Below are 25796 nucleotides of genomic sequence, written 5' to 3'. Positions count from 1 at the left end.
GGACTGTAGCTGGGAAGAGGGAGTATCCTGGATTTCGTAGAGACTCAAATGCAGATTTCTAGCAGCTGATGGCCTGAGGTCGAGGGACTTGGTGGATGACTTTTCGTGTGGGTGTACGGGGACCAGGCGTGAGTGGGTATTGTTTGACACGGCGGATAGATGTTTGGAAAAGGAACAGTGGGCTCTGTGGGAGTGTGTCAGGCAGTCATTTGTTCTGCCTTCCCACAGGAGGGGGGTGGGTCTGTGGGTTGTTAAGTACAAGCAAGGAAAGGTACATATTCATTGCTCATGCTTTCTCTGCCCCCCTCAACCCCACGGACATGACAAAGTTCATTTCCATCCGTCCGGATTGCAACAGGTGATATGGACAGCCTGTGTTTCAGCCTCCTCTCACATCTGAGTGGAAGCCCTTTCAAAGCGCTTTAACCTCATGGCAGCGGCACAACCCTTTTTTTTGTAACAATCGGCACTAGAAAAAACGAGCACTACCCAGGTGCAGGCGAAGTAGGAGGGAGGCTGAGAGAATCTCTCTTTCTCTCTGCTCTTCTGCCACCCACACAACATCTGAAGCCCACATTCTGAGTCAGGAGCTTTTGTGTGGGGGAGGTCAGATGACTAAGGATGGTTGGCGAGGGGGGAAAGAGATGCATTCTCTCAAGCCTGCGTATACTCCTGTTGCCTAGTGCCCCCTGCCGTCCGGCCATGAATGGAACGATGGAAATAATTAAGAGCCTCGGGCAGTCTGCAGTCACAAAATGACCACACTCTCTGCTTTCCTCTGGTCCTTGCCATGCTTGATGCAGACAGTGAAGGGAATTCTGCTACAGACCAAGTGATGTGTTAATGCAGAAGGACAGCCCTCCCTTCCACTTTGTGCTGCGGCTCAGACGGGAACACCTGGGTAACCTCTTTTGCTTTGTGTTTGTTTCCCTCCCAGTTCATTGAAGCTATCACCAACAAGCAGGGCGAGCTGGAGAACTACGTCTGCGATGGATACAAGATGGCGCTCACAGAAGAGAGGCGGAGATTCTGTTTCCTGGTAGAGAAGCAGTGCGCGGTGGCCAAGAATGCCCTCACCTACCATTCTAAGGTGAGCGAGTTGTTGTGTCGGGGTGCTGTACCCTTGGAACCATCGACTTGGGGTGCGGTTGGACGAAAAAGACACGGGCAACATTTGTGTCCTGGCTGACTTCTAAACTCCTAAAAACCGATGTATGAACTCAAATTACAATAGCAACTTCTCTGCCACCCCCAGATTGCAAGATCGGTAATTGCAGGCCACAAATGGTTGCTCCCTTTCAAGGAACTTGAAGGGAAATGATGTTCCTTAATTCTGATGGGGATGTTGCACACCTTCCAGGTCCAAGTACTTCGTCTCAAGTTGTTCACAAATGTACACATGTTTATGAGTGAACCAAGTGTTGATGCCGGAGAAAATGTGCTTGCTTCAGTTTGTTCTGAGCTTTTCACCCCCTTGGTCTGTCTTAATTTCCTATGCCTACTCCTGCACTATGTCTCCCAACAGAGACGCTATCCCCCACACTCCATATCTAGTAGTGTTTGTACAAAGCTGCAGTAAGCATAAGGAGCCTTATACCTGTGGGCCCCTGCAGTAGTTTCCAGGATAATTAAAAACGAGTGCTTTCCTTTTCAAGAGCTGTTTCAATATCTGAAAACTATTGCAGGTAGTTACCTTCCTGAGACTGTAATATATCTGCCCAATTCTAGCACAACAATAAAAGCCCAGAAGCTCTGGAGGCCAGGTGCCTAACCCATTCAAATTCATTTCAGTCAGAACAATGCAAGAGGTTTGGGTTGGTACCCACTGCTGCAGTAGCAATATCAGCATCAACATTTTCAGAAACGTTTTAGGCCACTGGGGAAGTTTGTTCGGGTAAGATGTTCCCATCAAACCCATCCACTATGGCCTATTGCTCAAGAACGATTGGCCCAGACTGCATGTTATATGAAGCATGCTTTAAAAAAAAAAAGTTGTTGGAGTGGCCACTTTTCTTTTTGAAGGAGAAAAAAATATTTAGCTGCTCAACAGTCTGGATCAGGGCCTTGTGTTGGTTTCCCCACCAGAAATTTCCCCAGCTATTAACTGCAGTAAGATGCATATAGCAACCAAGGGGACAATTTTCTGCGAAAAACTGGTGCAGGGTGCTAATCTGCACTGGGAGAACTAACTCAATCAGGACTCCGCATACTTCCTTCCCTTCAAAAAGTGGTCAGCTTAAGCATGGTTTTTAAAGCTTGTGCAATTTAACATGGGTTAGCTCTTACGTCTCAACAAGGTTTAGGTATTCTAACACATATTAATTTGGTACTGTTATTGTTTCGCAATATTTAGATACCTTGCTGTCCCAACCCCTAAGCAAAGATGTTCAAAAGTGCCCCAGCCACACAGGAAGCGCAGGCTTCAAGCTTGCTAAATCTACTTTTGTATGTATCTAAAACACTGCAGGGACGTGGGTGGCGCTGTGGGTTAAACCACAGAGCCTAGGACTTGCCGATCAGAAGGTCGGCAGTTCGAATCCCCGCAACGGGGTGAGCTCCCGTTGCTCGGTCCCTGCTCCTGCCAACCTAGCATTTCGAAAGCACATCAAAGTGCAAGTAGATAAATAGGTACCGCTCCAGCGGGAAGGTAAACGGTGTTTCCGTGTGCTGCTCTGGTTCACCAGAAGCGGCTTAGTCATGCTGACCACATGACCCGGAAGCTGTATGCCGGCTCCCTCGGTCAATAAAGCGAGATGAGTGCCGCAACCCCAGAGTCGGCCACGACTGGACCTAATGGTCAGGGGTCCCTTTACCTTTACCTAAAACACTGCAATCCATCAACTAAAGCAAAAGTCAAGGCTGCTTCCAGATGGAAGTTTGTTGTAGAATCTGTGCCGCTCACGCACACACTTTTTTTTTTGCAAGTGCGCACACGATGTCATTGTTGTCAAATTGCCAGCCCAAACTTTAACATGTAATTTGGATTTCACCTCAGAGCAGAAAAAAAAGTGAGTAAAAATAACCCATTATATACATCTGCAGTCGCTGCTGGTGTGGAATTTTGTCGGCATGTTTATGAGGTGATTGGTTTGTCATGGGGTGACATTTCTGTGGGCGGTCTCCAAGGCCATACCCCTACTTATGTGTGCTCCTCACCTGAGCACAACCTTGCTATTTTGTTTTTGGCAGCCCGAATGATGCAAGCATGCCTATTTCTATGAGCTGTTGCATCCTGGAAGGCCTATTCAAATTTCAACAGCCCATTTAAAGGGAGCTGTTCTTTCAAAATCTCCAAACAAGTACATGTGTGAGATCTCCCTGGAGACTGTAATCTCAGAACATGCACCAGATTTTAGAAACAGCAAGAACAACACAGAGGTCTTGCGCAATACAGTCATACCTCGGGTTAAAGTTGCTTCAGGTTGAGCGTTTTCGGGTTGCGCTCCGCAGCGACCCGGAAGTAACAGAATGCATTACTTCCGGGTTTCGCCACTCACACATGCGCAGACGTTCAAAATGACATCATGTCCATGCGCAGAAGCTGCGAATCGTGACCCGCAGCCGCGAGTTGCATTCGCTTCAGGATGCGAACAGGGCTCCGGAACGGATCCCGTTCGCATCCAGAGGTACCACTGTACCTCTGTTACCCTTGTGCAAGCTTTAGTAAGGCAAATATCACTTTTGAACAAGTTCCCCTTAAAAAACAATTGAAAATGGATATTGTAATCCATCCCCAGCCAAAAGCACAAGCTTCCATTTGGCCCAATGTGAAACATAACCATAGGAGCCAACTTCTATGTGGGGGCTAGCCAGCCAGCCCCTGCCCCAGTTGATAGGCATTGCCATTCAAATGGTGTGCATGCACTGTGTCATGTGATCAATTATGCAGGGCGGGGCTTATTCAAGTTGGCATTCCTGAACACAACTCATAGTATATCCACATTTACCTTTTGCCTTGCTCTTTCCAAGAACAGGTCCATGCTTAAAAAGTTGTGTCCAAGCCCCCACCCCCTGCCCACTCTTCGCCCTGGAGCTTTCCCCATGAAAACCCATTCTTTAGCACTCAATCAGAGCAAACTTCAAATTTTCTTGCGGATTGAGCACTAAAGAGCAGGTTTTCATGGGGAAAGCTCCAGGATAAAAAAAGAGTGCTTTGGATACAGAGCTTTCAACCATGTGTCCTGGAACAGAAAAAGGCAGGGCAGGATAAAAGAATCCTAGAATGGTAGAGTTGGAAGGGACCCCAAGGGTCATCTAGTCCAACCCCCTGCAATGCAGGAATCTCAACTAAAGCATCCCTGACAGATGGCCATCCAACATCTGCTTAAAATCTTCTAAATGAGAGTCCACCACCTTCTGAGGGAGTGCATTCCACTGTTGAGCAGCTCTTACCGTCAGAAAGTTCTTCCTGATGTTTATAAAGTCAATAAATAATAATTCAGTCTCCTCTTTAGGAGAGGGACAAATCCCATACATTTCACTGGATGGCAGGTGGTGGAATAGCAATGAATATCCATGATGCCTCTGAGCAGCTTAGGGGAGTGCAGGGATTTGTTTTGAGTTTCAGAATTACACCGAGTCCAGTCTTTCCCCCACACAAATCCATTCCTGGTCACCCCAAGCTTTCTTCCTTTCAGCAGTCCATTTTTGTTGGGGTGGGGGAAGAGTCATTTTGTGGTTATTGTTAAAAGATTAGGAAGTGGGGGGTCAGAAACCCTTGCCAATCTACTGTAAACTTTCTAGAGATGAGCTGTAGATCCCAAAATACCTTCTGCCCACCTTTGCCAGAGATTCATCACAGACGTATTCAGTAAGTAGGCAGCAAGAGAGCCATCAGGCGGTGGGCCTGTGTGGATTATGACTCCAGAATGCCATACTGCATGTCATGTTCCACCATATTTTCCCTTGGGTAGCCAAATAGCGAAATAAATTCTCTTGTAGATGCCCTTGATGGAGAAACAGCCTATATTTCTAGGCTGTCGATGGACTCCTGCTGGTATTCTGAAGAAACATGCTCTACCTTTTAATTACTTCTTTCTCTGTATATCACTCATTTCATTTAACAATATCCATCTGGTAAGATTGAAAAGGTGTTTTTCAGATAATAAAGGAATTAGCTGAAAAGTCCCGCTTAGTCATAAGCATCTTCAAGCAGTAGTGTGTGCCAAGCAAATTGACAACATATGCTAAGGGCCTTTTATATGTTGATGATATATGTAAAGCACAAGTTAAGAAATAATTCTTTTTTTTCCCCATAACGAATGGGCAAGCAGAATTGTTGGGGTTTTTTCTTTTTTTGTGGTTTAATTTAGGGCTTTAGGGCACTTTCCCCCACCTCCTTTTTATTATTATTTAGACTTGTAGATAGGAATATCTTCCCTTAAAACATTAGCTTTGTACTGAGGAGGTACATATGAACTTCAAGTAAAATGAGAATAGTAGCTGTATGGTATATATATTTACATGTTTCTGTGTGTATCTGGGCATTGAGATCTTTGGGGGGGTTGTGTATAGTATAGTATAGTATAGTATAGTATAGTATAGTATAGTATAGTATAGTATAGTAGACTAGTGGTGGTGTTGTTTAATCGTTTAGTCGTGTCTGACTCTTCGTGACCCCATGGACCAGAGCATGCCAGGCACTCCTGTCTTCTACTGCCTCCCGCAGTTTAGTCAAACTCATGCTGGTAGCTTCGAGAACACCGTCCAACCATCTCGTCCTCTGTCGTCCCCTTCTCCTTGTGCCCTCCATCTTTCCCAACATCAGGGTCTTTTCCAGGGAGTCTTCTCTTCTCATGAGGTGGCCAAAGTATTGGAGCCTCAGCTTCAGGATCTGTCCTTCCAGTGAGCATTCAGGGCTGATTTCCTTAAGAATGGATAGGTTTGATTTTCTTGCAGTCCGTGGGACTCTCAAGAGTCTCCTTCAGCACCATAATTCAAAAGCATCAATTCTTCGGCATTCAGCCTTCTTTATGGTCCAGCTCTCACTTCCATACATCACTACTGGGAAAACCATAGCTTTAACTATACGGACCTTTGTTGGCAAGGTGATGTCTCTGCTTTTTAAGATGCTGACTAGTGACTTGAGTGTTAACACTGTGCAGGAAAGGTGGATACATACCTTAAATCAGACATTAAGGGTTCTCCAGCTATTTCAATGTCTGAGCAGACCAATTTCTGCTCTTGCAGTGGAACTTGACCTTCATCTGCTCCCCCATGTTCTCCTTACACTTCGATATGGATTTAGCTGGTATTCTGATAGTAAATCTTCCCTACTCCAAAGCTCTTTTCTCCCTCTCAGATGTTGGGGAGGGAGACAATGATGTAGGGAGACTAAGGACATATCCCGAAAGGGACCAAGATGGAATTTTCTTCCTTCATCTCCCATCAGAGTGGGAAGAAGAAGAGTATGCAGTTTTTATCCCAAAGTTGCACATCTAGTCATCCAAAGTAGGCCAAGGATGCTTTGCTTTCCACACGCTCTGGCAAACCCCTCTGCTGTAGTTGCTGTACCCCATCGCTGTCAAAGCATGAGACCGGCCCTTCTCCTCCTTTCCGTTTTCCCTGCGGCTTATTGCTTGGGGTGAAAGGAAATGGAGCACTACAGCACATGGGAGACTTGCTCAGAAACACAGTGTGCTCCCGGCGCATTGCTGTGCTAGCGGTAGGGTGCTATCAATATACAACGGTGGTTACTAGGCTGCAGAGACCAACCTCTCCATAGCAACAACACTGTGTGCAAGGAGGCCCTAGAATAGCCTTTGGCAGCCTCCAGGCAAGCATTAGGTTAGTTGCGCAACGGGGGGGGGGAGGGGTGATAACACAGCGGTGGATATGCAGGTGCTTTGGGTTCTGAATAGGAGTGGGAAAAGATGGGGCTTTTCATAGAAGTGGGAGTTTTGGAATGTCTGAAGCAGCTGCACAAGCAAGTAATAGTTAAGTGGAGGAGGGAAGCTCCCTTTGCCTGAGGATATGGTACTCAGTGGTAAACATAATTCCTGTGTTGCAGGGGGTTGGACTAGAAGACCCTTGGGGTCCCTTCCAACTCTACAATTCTATGATTCTATGATCAGCTTTATTAGGGAGGGGTGGGTTTTTTTGTTTTGTTTTTTGCAAGGGTCACGGCACGCCTAGTTAAACTTATTCCGAGATTGCTCAGGCTTCACCTCTGCTACTATTTACATAACAGAAAGCATTCATATTGAATTGCGTTTGCGTAAATAATAATAATAATAATAATTTATTATTTATACCCCACCCATCTGGCTGGGTTTCCCCAGCCACTCTGAGCAGCTTTCAACAGAATATTAAAATACAACATTAAAAGCTTCCCTAAACAGGGCTGCCTTCAGATGTCTTCTAAAAGTCTGTAACGTGTGACTGGTTAGGGGAAGTGGCAAGCAGGCAAAAAGTCTGCTGGACTCCAGTCAGTGGCAGTCAGGTGTTCCGAGGCTTCCTGCTGCCTGATATTGCCAAGTCTTAAACCCATCTCTCCCTTTCAATACAATAGTAGTAGTAGTAGTAGTAGTAGTAGTAGTAGTAGTAGTAGTAATAGTAATACTAAAGCTCTGATATCCCAGAAATAAGTCAGAAACGTCACAGAAAAGAACTTCCCAGCACTGGGAATACTGACATCATTCATTCATTCATTCATTGCATTTATATCCCGCCTTCATTTCCAAGGAGCTCAAGGTGGCCTAAAAGGTTTTCTCTCCCTCCTCATCTAATCCCCACAACAACCCTGTGAGGTAGGTCAGGCTGGGAGTCAGTGACTGGCTGAAAGTCACCCAGAGCTTCATGGCCAAGTGGGGGTTTGAACGGCAGGCTCCCAGCTCCTTCCGTGGCTCCGCACCTGCTTAGCAAGAACAGACAGTTTTGTAGTGGGTATAAGTTCACCCCTTGTAGGGAAATATCCTGGGATGAGAACTTGCCCAGACTTTGAGCTCGCTTTATTTCTCAGATGTGCTTTATCTGAGCAACTACATCCCAAACTATATTTTAAGATGTGCTAGGGGGAACTTATTGCTTCCCTTCCATTATAAATACTTCATGCACCTTATTTCACTGGCCTATCAGCTGCCATTACCTACGTATTCATTGTCTTTTATTGGGCTTTATCTTGTTTATAGCTCACACGGGACCAGGGTGAATCTCATTCACTGTCTTTTAACTAGACAAATGGTGAACAACTTGGAAGAGTGTCCATGTGGTACAAATTCATGTCTCAATTCTCTCGGAAGCCAAAAAGCTGTGGTGCGGGGGTTCAGCTTAGAAAGGGGTCTTGTTGTTGTTGTTGTTGTTGTTATTTTACACAAAACCTTCGATGGAAGCACTCTCTGCAGATACACTGTGCTTTCTCTCTCCTTTTCCCCCACACTGCTCTCCTTTGTTTCTTCAGGGGAAAGACATCTTGGCGCAGAAACTCCCTGTGTGGCAGCAGTCCTGCTCCGACCCCAACAAGATTCCAGACCGCGCTATCCAGCTCATGCAGCAAATGGCCATCAGCAGCAATGGGACCATCATGCCCAGCCCCCTCTCTACATCCAAGTCAAACCTCATCATCTCAGACCCTATTCCTGGTGCCAAACCACTCCCTGTCCCACCAGAGCTGGCACCTTTTGTAGGAGTAAGTACTGCATGTGGGGGGGGGGGACCCAGGCAGGTGGGCGGGATTTCATGTTTCCTCTTTCAGCAAGGTGCAGTAGACCTAGAATAACGTTTTGCCAACATGGTGCCCTCCATGTAGCCCAGCCAGCATGGGATTATGGAAGTTGCAGCCCAGCAACACCAGGAGGGCATCAAGTTTTGGAATATTCGTCTTGTTCTGAGTCAGATGGTCAACCCACCTATCTCAGTAGTGCACGCTTGCTGGCTGGCAACAGCAGCTCCCCAAGGTTTTTGGGCAGGGGTTGATGCCAGAGTTTGACCCTGGTGGGGGCACTTGGCATGCAAAGCATGTGCTCTACCTGTAAGCTATGAGCCTTCTCATTAACCATCGCTTGCACAGTTAACAGAACACAGGATATTTCTGACTTCAGGGTTACTGCCATTCTCTGCTTGTGGTGCAGTGGGTCAGTGCGCCGGGCTGTTAAGCAGGAGGCTGGTGGTTTGAGTCCAGGCAAGGACGGCTGTGGGCAGGATTCCTGCATTGCAGTGGGCTGGACTTGATGGCCCTCAGGAGTCCCTTCCAACTCTGCAATTCTATGGTTAGGCATCCCCTGCTAAAGATGTATGCTTTTGTATGCCCCCTCCTGATTAATACAGTTGGTTATATATGACTTTCTAAATATAAATATATATACTAAAAGGGGGGAAAGGCATGTTTTGATGTGTTTTGCACTGAAGCAATGGTGGGACAGTTGTTAGATTGCAGCTCCCATCAGCTCCGGGCAGCATGGCCAAATGAGAGGGAAGGCATCCAGCAATGCTTCGAGGGCCGGGAGTTCCCCAACCCTGCACCGAACAGGTTTCATGTATGTGGCTGTTAGAATTCCTGCTCCATGATTGCAGTCATGGGATTGTTGTCTTTCACATGACAGTATATGTTTTGACTCCACAGAGTGGGAAGTGACGGAAACAGGATGTTTGTGTTACTGCGTTCCATGAAGTGGGACTATTGTCCTTTGTTCTTTTTCTCTTTGCTGTCTGATGCTAGGGAGAGAGGGAGCCATGTTGCAGTGCTCTCTGTGTGTTTATATGTAAATAAAGTAGATTAGCCAAAATGTTGAGTTGCTGAGGTCTGTCACGCAAGTTGCGTAAACTCAGCGGATTCCTAAGTGTGCCGATGTCTGTTGGCATCGGGCGCTGTGTTGTTTGGGCAGAAGAAAGCTTTTGAAGATCCCGAACAATCGACCAGGAGGGAGAGAACATGCCAGTCGGGCATGTGTCTCTGCCAGGGTCCTACTCGAGTGTAGGCTGAACTCCTGACAGTGGCCACCTACTTTGCAGTCCTTGTGTACTGAAAGCTAACTGTCCTTCCTTCCTTCCTTCCCCACCTGACTACAGCGAATGTCTGCACAAGAGACCATTCCAGTAATGAACGGTGTCTCCAGCTCAGAAGGCGAAGATTACAACCACTGGTCCGACAGGAAGCCTCCTCAGCCTAAGTCCTTATCCCCACCCCAAACTCAGAAGCAGCTGAGCGACTCTTATTCCAACACGCTTCCCGTGCGCAAAAGTGTCATGCCGAAAAACAGCTACGCAACCAGTAAGTAAACCTCTCTCTCTCTCTCTCTCTCTCTCTCGAGTTTACTGGCATGTTCTGTATTCTGTATATTTATTTCCAGGGCTCTGCATTTTGATGTTTGGAATGTTTGCTCTAAGCCGCTTTGGGCACAGCTTATTGTGCAAAAAGAGGCATATGAGTAAATCCAGCCATTCTCTCAGGAGGTAGGTGGATATTTAGACAACCTTGCAGCAAACTCTCACCTTTTTTTTGGAGTGAGCCATCTTTCTGATGCTGGGTGGAATAGCCACTGATATCGTTTCAGCATCAGTGAAGTGGGAGTGGGAGAAGGGGCATCGAAACACACAGAGGAGGGTGGCACAAAACTCTCTCACCTGGATTCCCTTCTGCCCCATCACCTACAGGACAATAGCGCTAAGATCAGAGCTAAGTCCCTGCCTGTTGCCTTTTGCTGTCAAAAGAGCAGGCAGAGGCTTAGTGCTTAGATCACAGTTAAAAGATTCCTATGCCTGATGTCACGTGACATCAGGTGACTGGCAAGTGGGCATGGTTTGCCCAAAATAGACTTGTGGGGCAAATACAGAGGCTTGGCAGGTCTAATTAGACACACAGCCCGGACGTTCTCAACTGTAGCTCCAAATGGTTCTAGCACTCTGCCCGTTTCTGTATAATTTTAGAAGAAAAGGGATAGCATATTTTTTGCAGTGATGTTCATAACAACAGGTACAAGCTAGACTCCAGCATTTGCTGCTGCTTGGTTGTAGCAATGGGTGAGCCAGTGTGGTGTAGTGGTTAAAAGAGGTGGACTCATAATCTGGTGAACCGGGTTCGATTCCTCGCTCCTCCACGTGCAGCTGCTGGGTGACCTTGGGCCAGTCACACTTCTCTGAAGTCTCTCAGCCCCACTCACCTTACAGAGTGTTTGTTGTGGGGAGGAAGGGAAAGGAGAATGTTAGCCGCTTTGAGACTCCTTTGGGTAGTGATAAAGCGGGATATCAAATCCAAACTCTTCTCTTCTTCTTCTCTCTGCAGGGTAAGGCAAAGTTCATGGCATTGGACAATGGGTTACCCTACTGTGTTGCCACTGCTCCTTTCTGTGCCATGACAAACAGACATATACCTTAAACCTTATTTAATATTTGTTTTAACAAGGAGATTGCTCAGTGCTCTGTGTCCATGTGGGTATTCTGCCAGGAAACTCACCCAGCCTTTCTTTTCCCTCCTGTCCCCCCGCTCCTTTGCTGCCATTCACAAGCAGGAGGGAAAGGTTTAGGGTGATGAATAAAACTTCGGGTGCAATAGGGAGCTTTGTTTTGCACAGCAAAAACAAAAATAATAGTGGGGTGTTGGGAAAGTCGCCTTGACCCCAAAGCCTGCAAAATAAGGACTCTTATGGGAGAGTGGTCCATTAAGTGGCCGATATTAAGAATTTGCTCAAGGCCATGTGGCACAATTATGAGGGATGCAGGTTAAAACACTGGGGGTTTTTCTTGGACACCTGCATTACTGTACTTGTGTTGCCAACAGTGAAGTAAGAGATTTTATGAGTAATATGTTAGTTAGGTGGTACTGGTGGCTTGGGAAGCAAACCATTCAACGCTGTTCCTTTTAGGAGGGCTTGTTCACAAGATGTCTCCCATAGATCACGGTCTCGTTCTTTTGTTGTTAGCTCATTCCTTGGAAACTCTCTCTTAACAGAGGGACTGCATTTACTGACACCATCTATCCTTATTTTTCATTAAAAACAAAACTTGTTTGTTAGAAGAATTTTATTCTTCAACAGAAACAATTCCTCCAAACCAGCACAGAAAACAATGTAAAACCTGTTCTTTGTTAACCTTTTGCGTTGAGATGGCACCTGGCATTTTAAAGTAAAAAGAACGGGCGACATTGTCAAGCCTTTGAGTTTTCTTCACGTTGAGGGTTCAGGTGGCAGGGGTTAGTGGAGGGGTGGTGCTTACCTGACCTCTTGTCACCAAAGCCTCTGTGGCTTACCAGGACAGAAGTGGGAGGGGAGAGGCAATAGCGAGGCCAGCAGGGTGCAAATGCGTTGGGGAAGCCAATCCAGTGCTCCCCCCAGTGCCCTTGCAACACACCGACCGCCCCACTGCCTCACCCTTCCCCCTCTTGTAAGCCACAGCAAAGCTGGCGATGGGTGGTCAAGTAAATGCCCCTTGCCATACCAGCCACTGCTCAGTGTAGACCAGCTTATGAAACTGGCGAGAGCCAGTTCTGATATTCCAGGATGAGAGTTCCAGTCCTGCGAGCCAGCTTCGTTAATCCTTTTCTTTTCCCACGCCAGCTGAAAACAAGACTCTGCCCCGTTCCAGCTCCATGGCAGCAGGGCTGGAAAAGAACGGCCGGACAAGAGTACGAGCCATCTTCTCTCATGCTGCCGGGGATAACACCACCCTGCTGAGCTTCAAGGAAGGAGACCTCATTACGTTGCTAGTGCCTGAGGCCAGAGACGGGTGGCACTATGGAGAGAGCGAGAAGACAAAATTGTGAGTGCGGTTGCTTCTGAGTCTTGAGAATGTGGGGGGGGGGCTCCCTCTTAAAGGTGTTCATTTGACATCATCTTCTTTATCCGAGTACCTGGAGGCAGTACTTCTGCCTTGCCTCTCTTGCACTCAGGTGTCTCGGCTTCTGAACATTCACACACATAGCATAGCCCAGATCAAAGCTGGGATGATGGCGTCTGTGTTGTTGGTCCAGTATCTTATAAGAAGGTAGGGTCAGAAGGCCAAGCACGAAAAGTTCCAAAACTGTGCAAGCCAGTATTTATTGGGGGGAGGGAAACAGTGTATTTTGTGCATGGGGCTCTTCTTCACACTCTCCTTCTTCGAAACACATCTTGACTTTCCAGTAAATCGGGGTGGGTAAGCATTTTTGGGGCCCAACTCTCTTGAGAGCCACAGGACAGCAGTGAGTGTGGCCAAAAGTGGTCCATTCCCCATGCATGGAGTGGAGTGTCACCCCTTCTCTGGTATACTATAGTGCCGGAGCAGAGAATGGGAGGTTTATTCCCTATTGCCCCCTCTGTGCTGCAGCCCTCTAGTGGCGAAGGGGCATTAGGAATAATAACTACAGTAATACCTCCGTGAACGTCCGCCTTGACTAGTGTCCATTCCGGCGAACGTCAGCAGCAAACCCGGAAGTACCGTAACAGGTTACTTCCGGGTTTGCCGCTCGCACATGTGCAGAAGCACAAACCTGCCCTGCGCCCTTTTTGGCTAGTGGCCGGGAAACAGATAATCAGATCAGTCTTCTGATGAGCAGGGGGAGGCCTGCATCTTAATGGCGCTAAACTGGGCAGAGAAGTTGAAGCCTAGCACCATGATGACAATGAAAATTGCTTGGTGCTCTGATCTGATTATCTGTTTTTTTTAAACCCCCCGAGGTAACCAAACTGGGCCAGGGGGCTGGATGAGGCATGCAAGTTCGCCACTCCTGGCAGTAAATGATGCCTATGACCATTTTGGAAAATATCCTTTACACTTTTTATCTTGTGTGTTGCACTGTGGTTGGAGTTTGGTGTGCCAACGTGCGGAGCGCATAATGAACAGCTCTGCCCTCTGCTTTGAAGCTCCCACACTGGGGAAGGAAGAAGTCTTAACCGATGTTAAGCATGCCAAAGGGAAGGAATGGCAGAAATTGCAGGCCTTTTCACTCCTAGAGTGTCTGTGGCATAACATGGAACAAAAGCTGTTGCTGGGTTAGACTGCTACAGCAGGGCTCGCTTTTTTGCACAATGTGTTTGCTAAGGAGTAGAGGAGAGCTTGTTGCTTGGCAACGGTTGTGTAGGTAGGTAAGCTCCTCCACAATCCCGGAGTGTTTGTGAGCTCTCACATAACCAGGATCTTGAGTCTTAAAAGGTCCTAAATCTGGAGCTACAGCGTTCTCCAGTATTTCTCCCAGCAATTACCATTCTTTCCAGGGGGTCTGGGAAGAACTGAATCTCTAAGCGCAAGATTCAGGTGGCCTGATAAGCAGAATTGGGGCTTGAAGCCTTTAAGGTCAAAGGAGAGTTCGCTGACATGCACTTGAGTTAATAATTTAGCCCAAATGGATGACCACACTGTGAGAGGTGATACTGGCAAAAGGGGCAGTTTGGCTGGTGAGCCTCTACAGCAGGGATGGGTAATGTTTATTCGTTGAAGGGCCACATTTACCCTTTGACAACCCTTCAGGGGCCACATGTCAGTTGAGGAAGGGGAGTTACTGCTGCTCCCTTTTCATTTGGTGTTGATCTCATGACTGCATCCTGCCACCCCCGAGTCAAAAACCACTCACCTATCAAAAATACAGAACATGCCACAAGAAAGTGTCCAAAATTACTTGGTTCGGAAAACATGGTTTGGAATTTGAGGCTCATACAAAATGTACAAGAGCCTTGAACCTGGGCAAATTCGACTGAGGGAGGTAGGCTGCCCAGTGCTGTGACTGTAGCAGTTTTAAGTGGGGGTTCCCCCCCCCCCCCAGTGTAAGAGAGAGAAATGACTTTTAACTCCTCCTTCTGTTAATCTGTACCATAGGAGAGGCTGGTTTCCTTTCTCCTACACACGTGTGCTGGACAGTGATGGGAGCGAAAGGTTGCACATGAGGTAAGAAGGTTGTGTTGTCTGCTGGCTTCCACATGTGGCGTTTGAATGACGTTTGTATTTATAGAGATCAGCCCCGCCCTTGCTGAGCCAGAATCCGTACCTGTCTTGCATTGCCCTCTTTCTGGCTCCTCTTTTGTCAGTAACCAGCTGTACCTGCTTCAAGTTTGTCAAACCAGTATGGCAGGCTTTGCTGCCAAAATATTTGGTGTCTGTCTGCCCCCCCCCTCTCTCTCTCTCTCTCTCTGTGTGTGTGTGTGTGTGTGTGTGTGAGAGAGAGAGAGAGAGAGAGAGAGAGAGAGAGAGAGAGAGAGAGAAGGAACAGCCCAAAGCAAATATACTTTTGATGGAACGACTCCTATCGCAATGTTTTGTTAGTGATAAACACAATGGGCACGGATGACTAAAATTGGAAGAACCCAGGCCTGGGTGTGGGGGAAACGATTCCTTGAAAGAATGAAGAAAAATCTGCTATGGCATCTAGAGAGAGAGAGAGATTTGCTGGGCTTGTAAGTCAGCATTGATTCCTCAGTTGAAAGTGAGGAAGGGGTCATTTCAGTGAAAGCATTCAGATGATTTACTTACTTGTTTTATTTAAGATGTTTCTATACCCCACCCTTTGGTAAAAAAAAAAGAAGAAAGCTCACAGAGAAGCTTACAGAAGTCAATACGAAGCTGGTCCCTGCTCCTGGGTTTGCAGTCTCGAAACGCACGACACTAGAGGAAAAATGAATGGCAGGGAGGAGGGTTAAAACAAGCTCAAGCACGATTCCTTTAGTGCACTCACACTGTTCTGTCTATGCAATTTCTGGTGGTCTAGAAGACAGAGAGAGGGAGGCCTATATCCTAATCAAATGACAGTGGCAGTTCTCACTGTCTTGCCCTTGATAAAGAGCAGTCCCTCCCTGGAAGCAGCTTTTGCTCCCCCCCCCCCCGCGCTGGTCATATTTGGGAGCAGAGCAGGGAACAATATCCAGGCCAAGAGGGACAAGGTGGCTCCTGTCACACAATTCTTCCCTCAAGTCAGCTGACAGTTGGAAAATTTCCAGGAGGGAACTTGATGGATTTATCTCCCTCCCTTGCCAATTTCAGTTGTGGCTGCCTTGCCCTCCCTTGAAGTCCTCTTCTCCCCTCACCCCAGATCAAATCCAGTATCATAGCTGGTGACAGGCCAGGAGCACAAAATAACTCATTTCCTCAGGCAGTGGACTTAATGGCAGTTAGATATGTTAGTAATTGGCTTCTCTGGCCATCCTCAGGTAAGACGGGCATGAAGAGGGCAAGTTGGTGGCTTAAGTGCTAGGAAAGTACTCCTAGCAAAAATTCTGTGAAGTAGGAAATGTTGTTGTTGTAATCGTTGCCATCCATTTATTTATATCCCGCCTTTTCCTCTGACGGGACTCAAGCCAGCTTACATAAAAAAATGAGAAGTGATAAAAACATAGAAAGCCAATTTTCCTACGTTTGCTAAGCAAATTTTATCTATTTCTTCAGCCAAGGGAAAAGCAGTAGCACAGGGAACCTGCTGGACAAAGATGACATCCCCCCTCCAGATTACAGCATGTCTTCCCGAGCTTTCCAGTCACAGAACGTCAACACCTTCAAACAGAGGCCGTACAGTGTGGCAGTGCCTGCTTTTGCCCAGGTGAGGAACCTTACTGGGAGGGGAGAGGCGCTGTCTGTTGGTGGATGAAACCTGCCTTAACTGCCTGCAGCAAATTTGAATTTTCAGAGCCTGAAAGTTCTGCTTTTGGCAGCGGCAGCTGCATTTTATTTTCCTGGTGTCAAACTGCTGCTTTTCTTTTTTTCAAAGAAAGTTTATTGTTACATCTAGAGCAGGGTTTCCCCAAACGTGGGTCTCCAACTGTTCTTGGACTACAACTCCCATCATCCCTAGGTAGAGGGAGCAGAGGTCATGGATGGTGGGAACAGCCTAACTGAAATTAGGCTGTGAGTGTTAAAAGTTGCTTTTCTACTTCACAGCTCTGAGCAAAGAGCTTGCAGCTTCTGTCTAGACCCGGGATGCAGATGTTGGCGGACTACAACTCCCATTGTTCCTGGCTCTGCTGTGACTGCTGGGAGCTGGAGTCCAGCAACATCTGGAGGGCCCAAAGGCTCCCCACCCTGTTCCACTGGCTGGCTAGAAGTTCCATGCACGAGAGGGTTCCAAAACTGAGAGAGAACCTGCAAGATGTGTGGGTCTGTGGTTGGGAGAACTAACCTGCCTCACCTAGGCAATAAAGCTGAAAGCAGCTATATGCCAGGGTGGTTTTAACTGAGCAGCACTAGCAATATCTGTTTAGGTTTTTTCCTCCCAGTGGGGACAGAGGAGTAATTGTGGATGGATTTTACTGGGGGTGTGAATTATTTGCATTTTGTGGAATGTTCACTGGGCTGTATGCAACAAGATATCCAAGCCCTTCCCCCAACCTTTCGGGATATATTCACTTGGGTTTCTCCCCACCCCCACGTTTCCTGTTGCCTATAAAGTATTTGGAGACTTCTCCAGAGTAGAATGCTGGGAGGCAGTCAAGCCACTCTCTCTCGATGCAGCAGCTAAACCTAGGCTCTCTTTATGGCAGACTCTAGTTTCTTGCATGTGCCGCACCTGCAGAAAATGAAGTTGCCCTTGTTTTCTGTAGCCAAGCAGCAGCAGCAGAGCTGGGCCCAAAGCACAGAGCTGCGTCTGCGCCTTGGGTGGATGGGAGGTCGTTTTGCTAAAAGGCGTCCTGGTTGAGGCACTGCTGAAGTGAACATTCTCCAAGTGTCTGTTTTCTAACCTAGGTCTTTTTACGAGCAGGTGAGGCTTAACTTGCCAACAGGTGCTTATGTTCATTATTTGTAGGAGTACGTTATGCCCTACGGTTGTGCAATTAATGAATATTCCAATGGCCTCTGCCAACTGCTACCTGCCTCCTACCAGCCTTATCCTAGGTCAACAGCCGTAAGTCCCAAGAACGCAATGTTTCCATTGGGGTTTCTGGGGCCTGTTTTCTGCCTGTTGCGTCTTTGTGGCTTACCCAACCTGGGTAATCCTGCCCCCTCTCTCCTTCCCATCCACATTCTTCCAAAAGAATGCATTTTTGGGGAAGTGGAATGAATCAGAAGGAGAAGCACAAACAGAAACTATGGAGAATAAATGAACCCACTGGGAAATTATCGATGGGTGAGGCACAAAGAGTGGCAGTAAAACAGCAACGCAAATACCCAACTGGTAACATGTGGCCGTTCTATGAGTGTCTACTGCTAGAAATGGGTTGCTCACCCGTCAACAAAGCTTATTTTTCCCCCCTTTCAGGTTTTCAAATCATAGAGAACAGGTAGCTAACATGGTGTCCTCCAATTGACTAGTTGAGCAGCTGTGCTGCTGTTTGGTTGAATCTAGTCTTCTTGACTCTTCTTGAGCCATTGTGGTGCCCTTCAGAAGGAGCTTGATTGCCAAACTTTGGCCATGTGGACTGGGGCTGATGTGAGTTCCAACAACTTCATCTGTTCCCCCTGGCACAAGTGAGCCTGGCAGACTTGACTCAACCAAATAAGACTAGTTGTTAAGTAAAAAGGTTGAGGGGATGGATGGAAGGATGCAGATAAAATCAACCAAGGTGACTGGAAAGCAAAAGGAGGCTCACTAGTTGGAAAACGTTTGCTGCTGAAGCCAGTATTTTGCAAAAGGTGTACTATTGTTCTGAGCTGCTTTGAGCTCAACTTTGTTGTTAGTAAAGCAGAATACAAATATTAAATCAAAGGCAGATAATCGGGGACGATTATTGCTGTCTAAAGATATTTATAGCTGGGACAAAACAGCAGTATTTTGGTTACAGAAGAAGCTAGGGCAGTGGAACCGACAAAACTGCAAGTTTTAACTGAGCATAACTGTGATAAGATTAAATTACAAAATAATGGTAGTTTTGTTATTTTTCCGGAACAGGAAAATTGTTTGGTTTCTTAAATGACTGGTTCTGAGGCTTTGACTTGGAAGCCTCCCTTCCCACAATCCCAGCCCAATTGCAGATAGATGAAGGTTTGTTAGTTATTACTGCCAATAGGTTCTATGGCTAATGACCCTTAGTGAGACTTGGCTTGGGTTAAGAGCTAAGCATGGAGTTTAAACCTGATTGAGTGTTGCCCCAGCATTTATGCTACAGACCGTCAGCCCTGAGCAGCTGAAAATTGCTGCCTGGTGGGAACCTTGATATTTTTGTCCAGAATAGTAAGTAAGGAGAAGGAGGAAGTGACTGTAGTTTTCCAGGGAACATTCATAGTCCTGCATTTGGCAAGCAAAGCCCGCAGGATTTGAGCAGGGCTGGGTGTCTTCAAAATGTAAGGCACACACATGCCTGCTGGAGCTCTCCAAGCTCACAATTTCCCCCTTAAATGTTGATGGGACTTTGAAGTGCATCACATCCAGGCTTGTGATTTGACTTCTCCTGGGACCCATTCGAGCAGGAAAAATAAGTGTCCGTCGTTTTCTTTATATGTACCCATCGGAGCATGGGGATGAAAGAGGCAGGCTGCATTTCTCTGTGTGCTGCTGCTTTTGTTTCATCCATCTCGCTGATGCTTGGAAGCCATCGCTTTGGCATTTTCTTTTGAAGACAATCCTCAAAAGAGATGAGACTATGCAGAGTCCTGTGCTTGCTTCCACCAGACATTGCAATGCCACCAACCTGCTTTTTCCACAGGGTGTTTTTGCAACAGCCCAGCAGCAGCAGCAGCCTGCACTGCAACTAAAAGTTAAGAGACCTCTTCTGTCCCAAGTCAAAGCTGAAATGTTAGAGCTCAGTTTTTATCCTTCTCCTTCTACAGTTTTTGCTGCCCAAAGTCATATTATGGTGAAAGGGACGTAACCCCTTACCATTCACTCTATGGCTTTGGTAGCTAAATCCTTCCTGAGACCCAAAGATTTTGACTCTGCGCCAGAAAACCATTGATTGTCAGTGTTGCTTTTATTTTTCTTCCATTGCTGTATTTTGGCAAATGTGGTTTCTTCTGCTGACTGACACCCTTGCTTTCTTTTTGTTCTCATCCACAGGGACTGGATGACTATGGAGCAAGACCCTCAAGCAGGTAAGAGGCTTGGACTTTTGAACCCATCGTAGATACATAAAAACACACAGAGACAAACACACAAGGGAGACAGCAGTATCCCTGGATTGCATACAACCATTTCCCCGAGCAGGCACAATCATTTGGCGCACTCTGAAAACAGCAATTTCCAGGGCTTAACAGCCACCTGCCTTTAAGTGCAGGATACAAGGAGTTTAGGTTTTGATGTATTTACATTTATTTTATCCCTTCTTCTGCCTGGAACCCAGCATGTGCATGGATACCAGGTCGTCTCCTGTCTAGACAACTATGGTTTGTTGAAGCAGCAGTGAACTCAATTGCTGCCTGCCCTGCTTTTCCCCCTCTTCGTGAATTCCAAGCATTCCTTGCAAACCAGAGTTAAACTGGTTTTTCTCAGTCTTAGTTGGTAGGGAGCAGCCACATGAGAGGACAGACAGTATTGGGGGACAAGACAGCACTGGTAATATCTTTCTGGACTGTGAAATATCAGGCATGTAAAAAGAGTTCACTTACAGCAGAAAGCTTTCAAAAAAGCTATTTATTATAGGAAGCAGAGACTTCAAAACCCATGATAAAGCAATACTTTTTATTAGGTCCAATCAAAATGTCACAGAATAGTGAGCGAGCTTTCAAATTCTCCATATTTTTTTAGTTGTTAAGCACATGGCAGCGGGCAGCAGGGTATAGATGCACGTTGAGCCTGCAGCAAACTTCAAAAGCGCAGTGGGGCAGCCTAATAGTATCTTTCGCCTTTTAGTGGTCTCTTCCCCCGGCCCCCCGCAAGCTTCTAGGCCAAAGGGGATACCGCATGGCACTCGAGATGTGTTGCTGCTTTGGTTCTTGTCCATCGGATGCTTTTTCCTTTCGTGGTGCAAGTGCGGTTTGGCAGTATCCTGTCCTTTTTCTTTCTATTCCACAGCGGCAGTGGCACTTTGGTATCAACAGTGTGAGAGAAGGAACCTTGACTAGAAATGGCAGCTGCTGCTTGGAAGAGTTTTCTGCTTCTCTTCTCTTTATTTCTTTTCTTTTTCTTCTGCACAATTTCCTCCCAACTACCCTCTTTTTTTTTTAAAAAAAGTCGCTCTTCTTCCCCACCCCGGATTTCTATTGTGATCGTTAAGGAACCCACGGTGCTGCAACCCTCTCCACACTCCCTGCCACTTGCAAAAGCAAAAACACCCTTCCGAGTAGAAAACATTAAAACGGGAATTGTTAGATTTCGCAGCAGCAGCTGCCGCCGCCGCCTCAATGCAGTTTACATTTAACTCGATGGAAATCCTGCATCTCTCTCTTTCTCATTCTCTCTCTTTGTACTTTGTAAATGGTTTTTTTAAAATATATATATATATATAAAGATAGTCCACAACCCCTTTTCAAAGGCTTTAATGTGAGCTGCACATTAATAGCAAAATACATGGATATTTTTTTTCCTTAAAAAAGAAAAAAAAAGAAATATCTTTATCTAGCTATCTATCTAGATGGATAGTTATAGATAAGATATATCCAAGAACAAATATGCATGGCCTATGGTGTACGTACTGTTATTTCAGATATCTTTCTTTGAACTTTACCATGATGCCAGTTTTTTCTGTCAAAAAAAGGGGGAATGTGCACAGAAAGGTTTATAAGGAGGCTGGCTGGAGCAGAGGCTGGTTTCTCAGTGAGGATTGGACTGTTAACCTGATCCAACCAATTGAACTGAGCACCAACCCAGTATTCCTTTTTAAAAGGGGTTTGTTTTATATATACATATAATATATATATATTTTTTGTAGGAAGGTATTGTTACCTCATGGTTAGCACTCTGGGGTAGTGGAGCCAAGTTGGGATTTCAGGGTGTGGGGTGTGGGAGGGAAGGAATATTTTGTCCAATTATGCAGCTTTCCAAATCAGTCCAAAGACTTTTTCTTTATGAAAGTGAAGGGGCGGTCCTCCCCGCATCCCCCTTTTGCGCAGAGGGGAGGGGGCTGGATGGAAAGAATCACATGTGTTTTGGGGGCGGGGTTTTGAACTTTTGGTGATTTCGGGCAAAGTTCAATTGCTTCATTTCCTAAAACGCTGTCAATCTTCTTTGTGTATTCTTGATTAACTTCAGAGGCAAACCGGGTAGGATTGGAGTTAATGGCTACTGGTATTGCTTCTTCAATCACTGAACTCTGTGAACGTGGCCCCCCTGTTAAAGACTTTCAACACTTTCAGTTCCTGTTGCAAAGTCTACAGTGTAAAGCTGTATTCCTATGACCCCAATGTGATTAAAAATAAATAAATAAGACAGACAAAATGAAACTCAGAGCAAAATATTTTATCTGTATTGGAGGCTGCTGGCAATATTATCTTGACTATATGTATATATATAAAAGATCTATCTCTACACACATAGTAAAAGTTTTATTTGTTTTCTATAATAGACTTGGGGCATATGTAATAAGAACCTCCTTCCATTGTTGTCATAACTTTGCTCAAAAAGACTTTTTACATCCAGGGTATTCTGTAGTAAAAGAATCAATGTAGAAAACAACAAAGCAAAAAAATAATAATACACAAAAGTTGTGTTAAGGATTGTAAAAGTGATGGGGGGGAAAGTTCTGTGTTGTTTTTTTTAAAAAATAAATAAAAGCAAAGAGTAATAAATAATAATAATGATGACAAATAGTCGAAGAGAAATGTGCCCTGTACCGAGATGTTTGAATAAAAGTTTGATTTCCTTCATCGAGTTGGGCTTGGGTGATTTTCTTCAGGTTTTTTTTTTTTAAATTGTCTTTGTCATGAACAAGCCTTGCAGTCAACAGTGAGTGTTGCAGGTATTTTCTGCACCTCTAGGATGCTGAAAGATCCCATCCTGTCTTCACCAATCTTTCGTCCTCTTTCCTGCTTCATCCTTGTCCAACTGTGATCTCTTGAATGCATTGAGTGCTTTTAATAGCTGCTTTCCCAGTAACCTTTTCAACAGTCCTAAGGATCAAACCGTAATCATTCCAGTATTGCAGATGGAATGCTGAGGCCGAGAGAGCAACTTGCTCAAAGGGACAAGTGGGGCATCTGCGCTGGACCTGAGCTTTTAACGCTGATCTCCTAAATCCAGCAGAAAATTCTTTCCAACAAACCACACGGGTCAGCTGGCAGAATATTAAACGGGATATTTGTCAGGGATTTATCATGGGAGAGCTTAAACCCTCACTAATAGGGGTTTTACCCAGCATCATACGGAATAACCTGTTCAACTGAATTGTCAGGGTTTGTTTGTTTGTTTGTTTGTTTGACCAGTTTTTGTCCCTGCAGTTGGTTGTTTTCATCACAGCAGCTTCTTATCGTATCACTGCATAGCAACTACTTTAGTCTAGTGAGCAAGTAGCCTAGCTTCACTAACAGCTGGTCACTACCATACAGAATTGTGAGGATAGTTAAGGGTGCAGTAAGCTCAGCCTCTCCCTGTGACTATATGAGACAAAGCTGGAGCAAGCAGTTGCTTTTCTTCCCACGGCCATGTTATATCCATGTGACGATCGAAATTATCACACAGTTGCTTGGCTGCCTGAAGGTTTCAGCATGAAGAGGCTCTGTACAATTATCACCATGTGATCTTTGTTGTGATTTGTCACTCCTTTCCCAAACGCCTCACGAGTCTTGAAAGTTATAAGGACCCAAGTAAAGGGCGACTGTTCTGCGAATTTTATAGAAGAGGAAATAGAGTGTGGGATGTTTTTGGAGGATGACGTTTAAGCCTATATTCCAAGGAGTCGTCATGGCCATTTCATTTTAGCCCAGTCTAGAAAAGACCCAGGGCCTCAATTTCTCTTCCCTACAGTTAGTCCTTTTAATTGCCATTCATTAGCCATAAGTAGTATAGTGCAGTAACAAATGCAGCTTGCTCAGAGGAAACCCCTCCCACCTGAATGTTGCGCGTCGAAGGGGCATCATCAGCTCCTGCTCTAAATAACTGATTCCTCCCCAATTGTTTATGGAGTGTGCATGTGTGCAAAGTACAAACAGCCTCTCTATTTTTCCATTTTCCCATTACAGCTCAGATGTTGAAGTGGCCAGGTTTTGAGAGGTGTCCCCTGACTGTGTATAGTTGTAAGTTCATCATTTTTTTCCCCCACATGCCAACTCCTTTCCCTTTGCTCCCACCTCATTCCTAAGAGCACTCTGGACAGACTTTTTTAAAGTGCTGGTGAAGGGTGGAACCAGAATATGGGGATGGAGGGATGGAAAAAATTACCGCTGCTAAACAGCACTATTGGTGAATTCTGTTCTCCACCGATGATCAGTCAGTTCAGAGCTTGACTCACTCGCTTGCCACTCGGTCCACTGGTTGAAGTTTCTTTGCCTTTTTCTGGCTGACGGAAGCTGGATTCCCTTTCCTCCTCTGACCTTTGGAGCAGTGCTTCCCTTTCTGTGATCCACTCCTATGTCCGCACAACTCCTAGCATAATGCCTACCCCAAACCTCCATGCTCAATCCTCCCCACCCTTTTCTTTTCTGCTACATCACTCCTAGGGTTGAATTTTTCATTGGGTACATCTAAATCTGGGCAGCTCTGGGGTCTCTATCTGGTTTCTAGCTTATTATTAGGAAGCTTTTTGCACAGCCGTAGTGATAATCTGCTAAATTCACTGGACCTCGGGGCCACTGGCTTTCTTACCCCTTTAATGTGATGGACCCCTCCTTGTTTGTTCCTGTTTGGTTTCCTGTCTTCCTTCCAGGGCTCTGTCCTGGAACACAGGTGATCCAGTCCTAAAGTGGAGGGTATGGACATTCATGAACAAAAAGAGCCCTGCACCAGCAATGTCTTTCCATTGACTTAAGGGTTACAGCAACTCCATGTGCATGCTGGGAAATGTGTGTATGGAGATGAATATTGAGTTGCTGTCCCAACACTTGAAATCATTTGGTATATCCTGTATGCACAGAGGGTCCCCATGCATGTAAGGATATACTGACAAAGAATTAAGTAATGTTTTCTGCACAGCTGCTCATGTTTTCAGTGATCTCTTTGTTTTTGCCCTGTGATTCCTACACCAATATATGTATATACACTTGGGTTTATACTCCGCACTAGAATTCAAGTCCTGTGTTGTTGAACATGTTGATCCAGGTTACATTAGCCAAGCCAGGTATGTTGATCCAACAGAGTGGAACAAAGGAAGTAATCTCAAAGCCAGGGAAGAAGTATGGTGGTGATAAAATAGATTTAGTTTCTGCTCTCCCTGCCACCCCAACTCTGCACTGAACCTCAGAAACTCAAAAAGTCTCTATGCTGCTTCTATCAGGCTCTTGGAGCTTACTCCTCCTTTTCTCGTTTGCCATTACAAAAATAGTTAACTATTCTTTGATGAGTCACAGTGTGAACAATCTTCAATACTTTCTCCTCCTGTTTAAGTTCCTTTCAGCTTCAAGAATCTATTTTAGCATCCCCTGGGAGAAAAATGATCTTAGCCTCTGCATTAATTAAGTTGGGAATATTAATTGCCTGTGCTTTAAAAATAGGATAATTAATCTTTGCTGCTGTGAACTGAGCAGACCTTTTTAAATAATCAGCTCTGGCTGCAAAGAGGTGCTTTGCTCCGGAAGAAGGTGTGGCACTTCTATCCATACAGGCATTAGGGTGCCTAGTTTCCCCCTCTCTCCTTTTTGGACTGGGGTTTGGAGCTGCTGCCTTAGCTTTTTGTACTAAGGTGTGATGACAGGATTCAAAATCATTGAACTGGAAGGGACCCATGAGGTCGTTCAGTATAAACTCTGCTGCGTTCAAGATCTGCAATGCAGGGTTCAGTTACAGCGTCTCTGGTTAAATACCTTCAACAATACAATCTGTTCTATTGAACAGCTTCTGCTGTTAGCAAGTTTCTTCTAATGATTAGCCAAAATCTGTTTTTCCTCTTAATTTCTAACCATTTGATTTTAACCCAATGCCCTGGAGCAATAGACAACAAGTCTTGCTC

General features: G+C 45.7%; 1 protein-coding gene across 4 annotated transcripts in view; it reads left to right on the top strand.

Annotated features, from left to right (window-relative positions):
• The window catches only part of BAIAP2 (BAR/IMD domain containing adaptor protein 2), a 135716-nt gene that overhangs the window by 101076 nt on the left and 8844 nt on the right, over nucleotides 1-25796 (top strand). The window contains exons 7-14 of one of the 4 annotated variants that reach the window (XM_053375514.1): nucleotides 938-1090; nucleotides 8399-8626; nucleotides 10006-10207; nucleotides 12489-12690; nucleotides 14722-14790; nucleotides 16282-16432; nucleotides 19820-19854; nucleotides 23875-23928. In XM_053375514.1, coding sequence (XP_053231489.1) covers nucleotides 938-1090; nucleotides 8399-8626; nucleotides 10006-10207; nucleotides 12489-12690; nucleotides 14722-14790; nucleotides 16282-16432; nucleotides 19820-19854; nucleotides 23875-23902 — 1068 coding nt within the window. In that variant the 3' untranslated portion in view covers nucleotides 23903-23928. Of the gene's footprint in view, nucleotides 1-937; nucleotides 1091-8398; nucleotides 8627-10005; nucleotides 10208-12488; nucleotides 12691-14721; nucleotides 14791-16281; nucleotides 16433-19819; nucleotides 19855-20773; nucleotides 22564-23874; nucleotides 23929-25796 lie in introns of those variants that run through there. The other 3 variants (XM_053375512.1, XM_053375513.1, XM_053375511.1) reach the window with 3 other exon arrangements.

The sequence above is a fragment of the Podarcis raffonei genome, chromosome 2 (assembly GCF_027172205.1).
Source record: "Podarcis raffonei isolate rPodRaf1 chromosome 2, rPodRaf1.pri, whole genome shotgun sequence".
NCBI lineage: Eukaryota > Metazoa > Chordata > Lepidosauria > Squamata > Lacertidae > Podarcis > Podarcis raffonei.
This window is presented reverse-complemented; position numbering and strand designations above follow the sequence as displayed.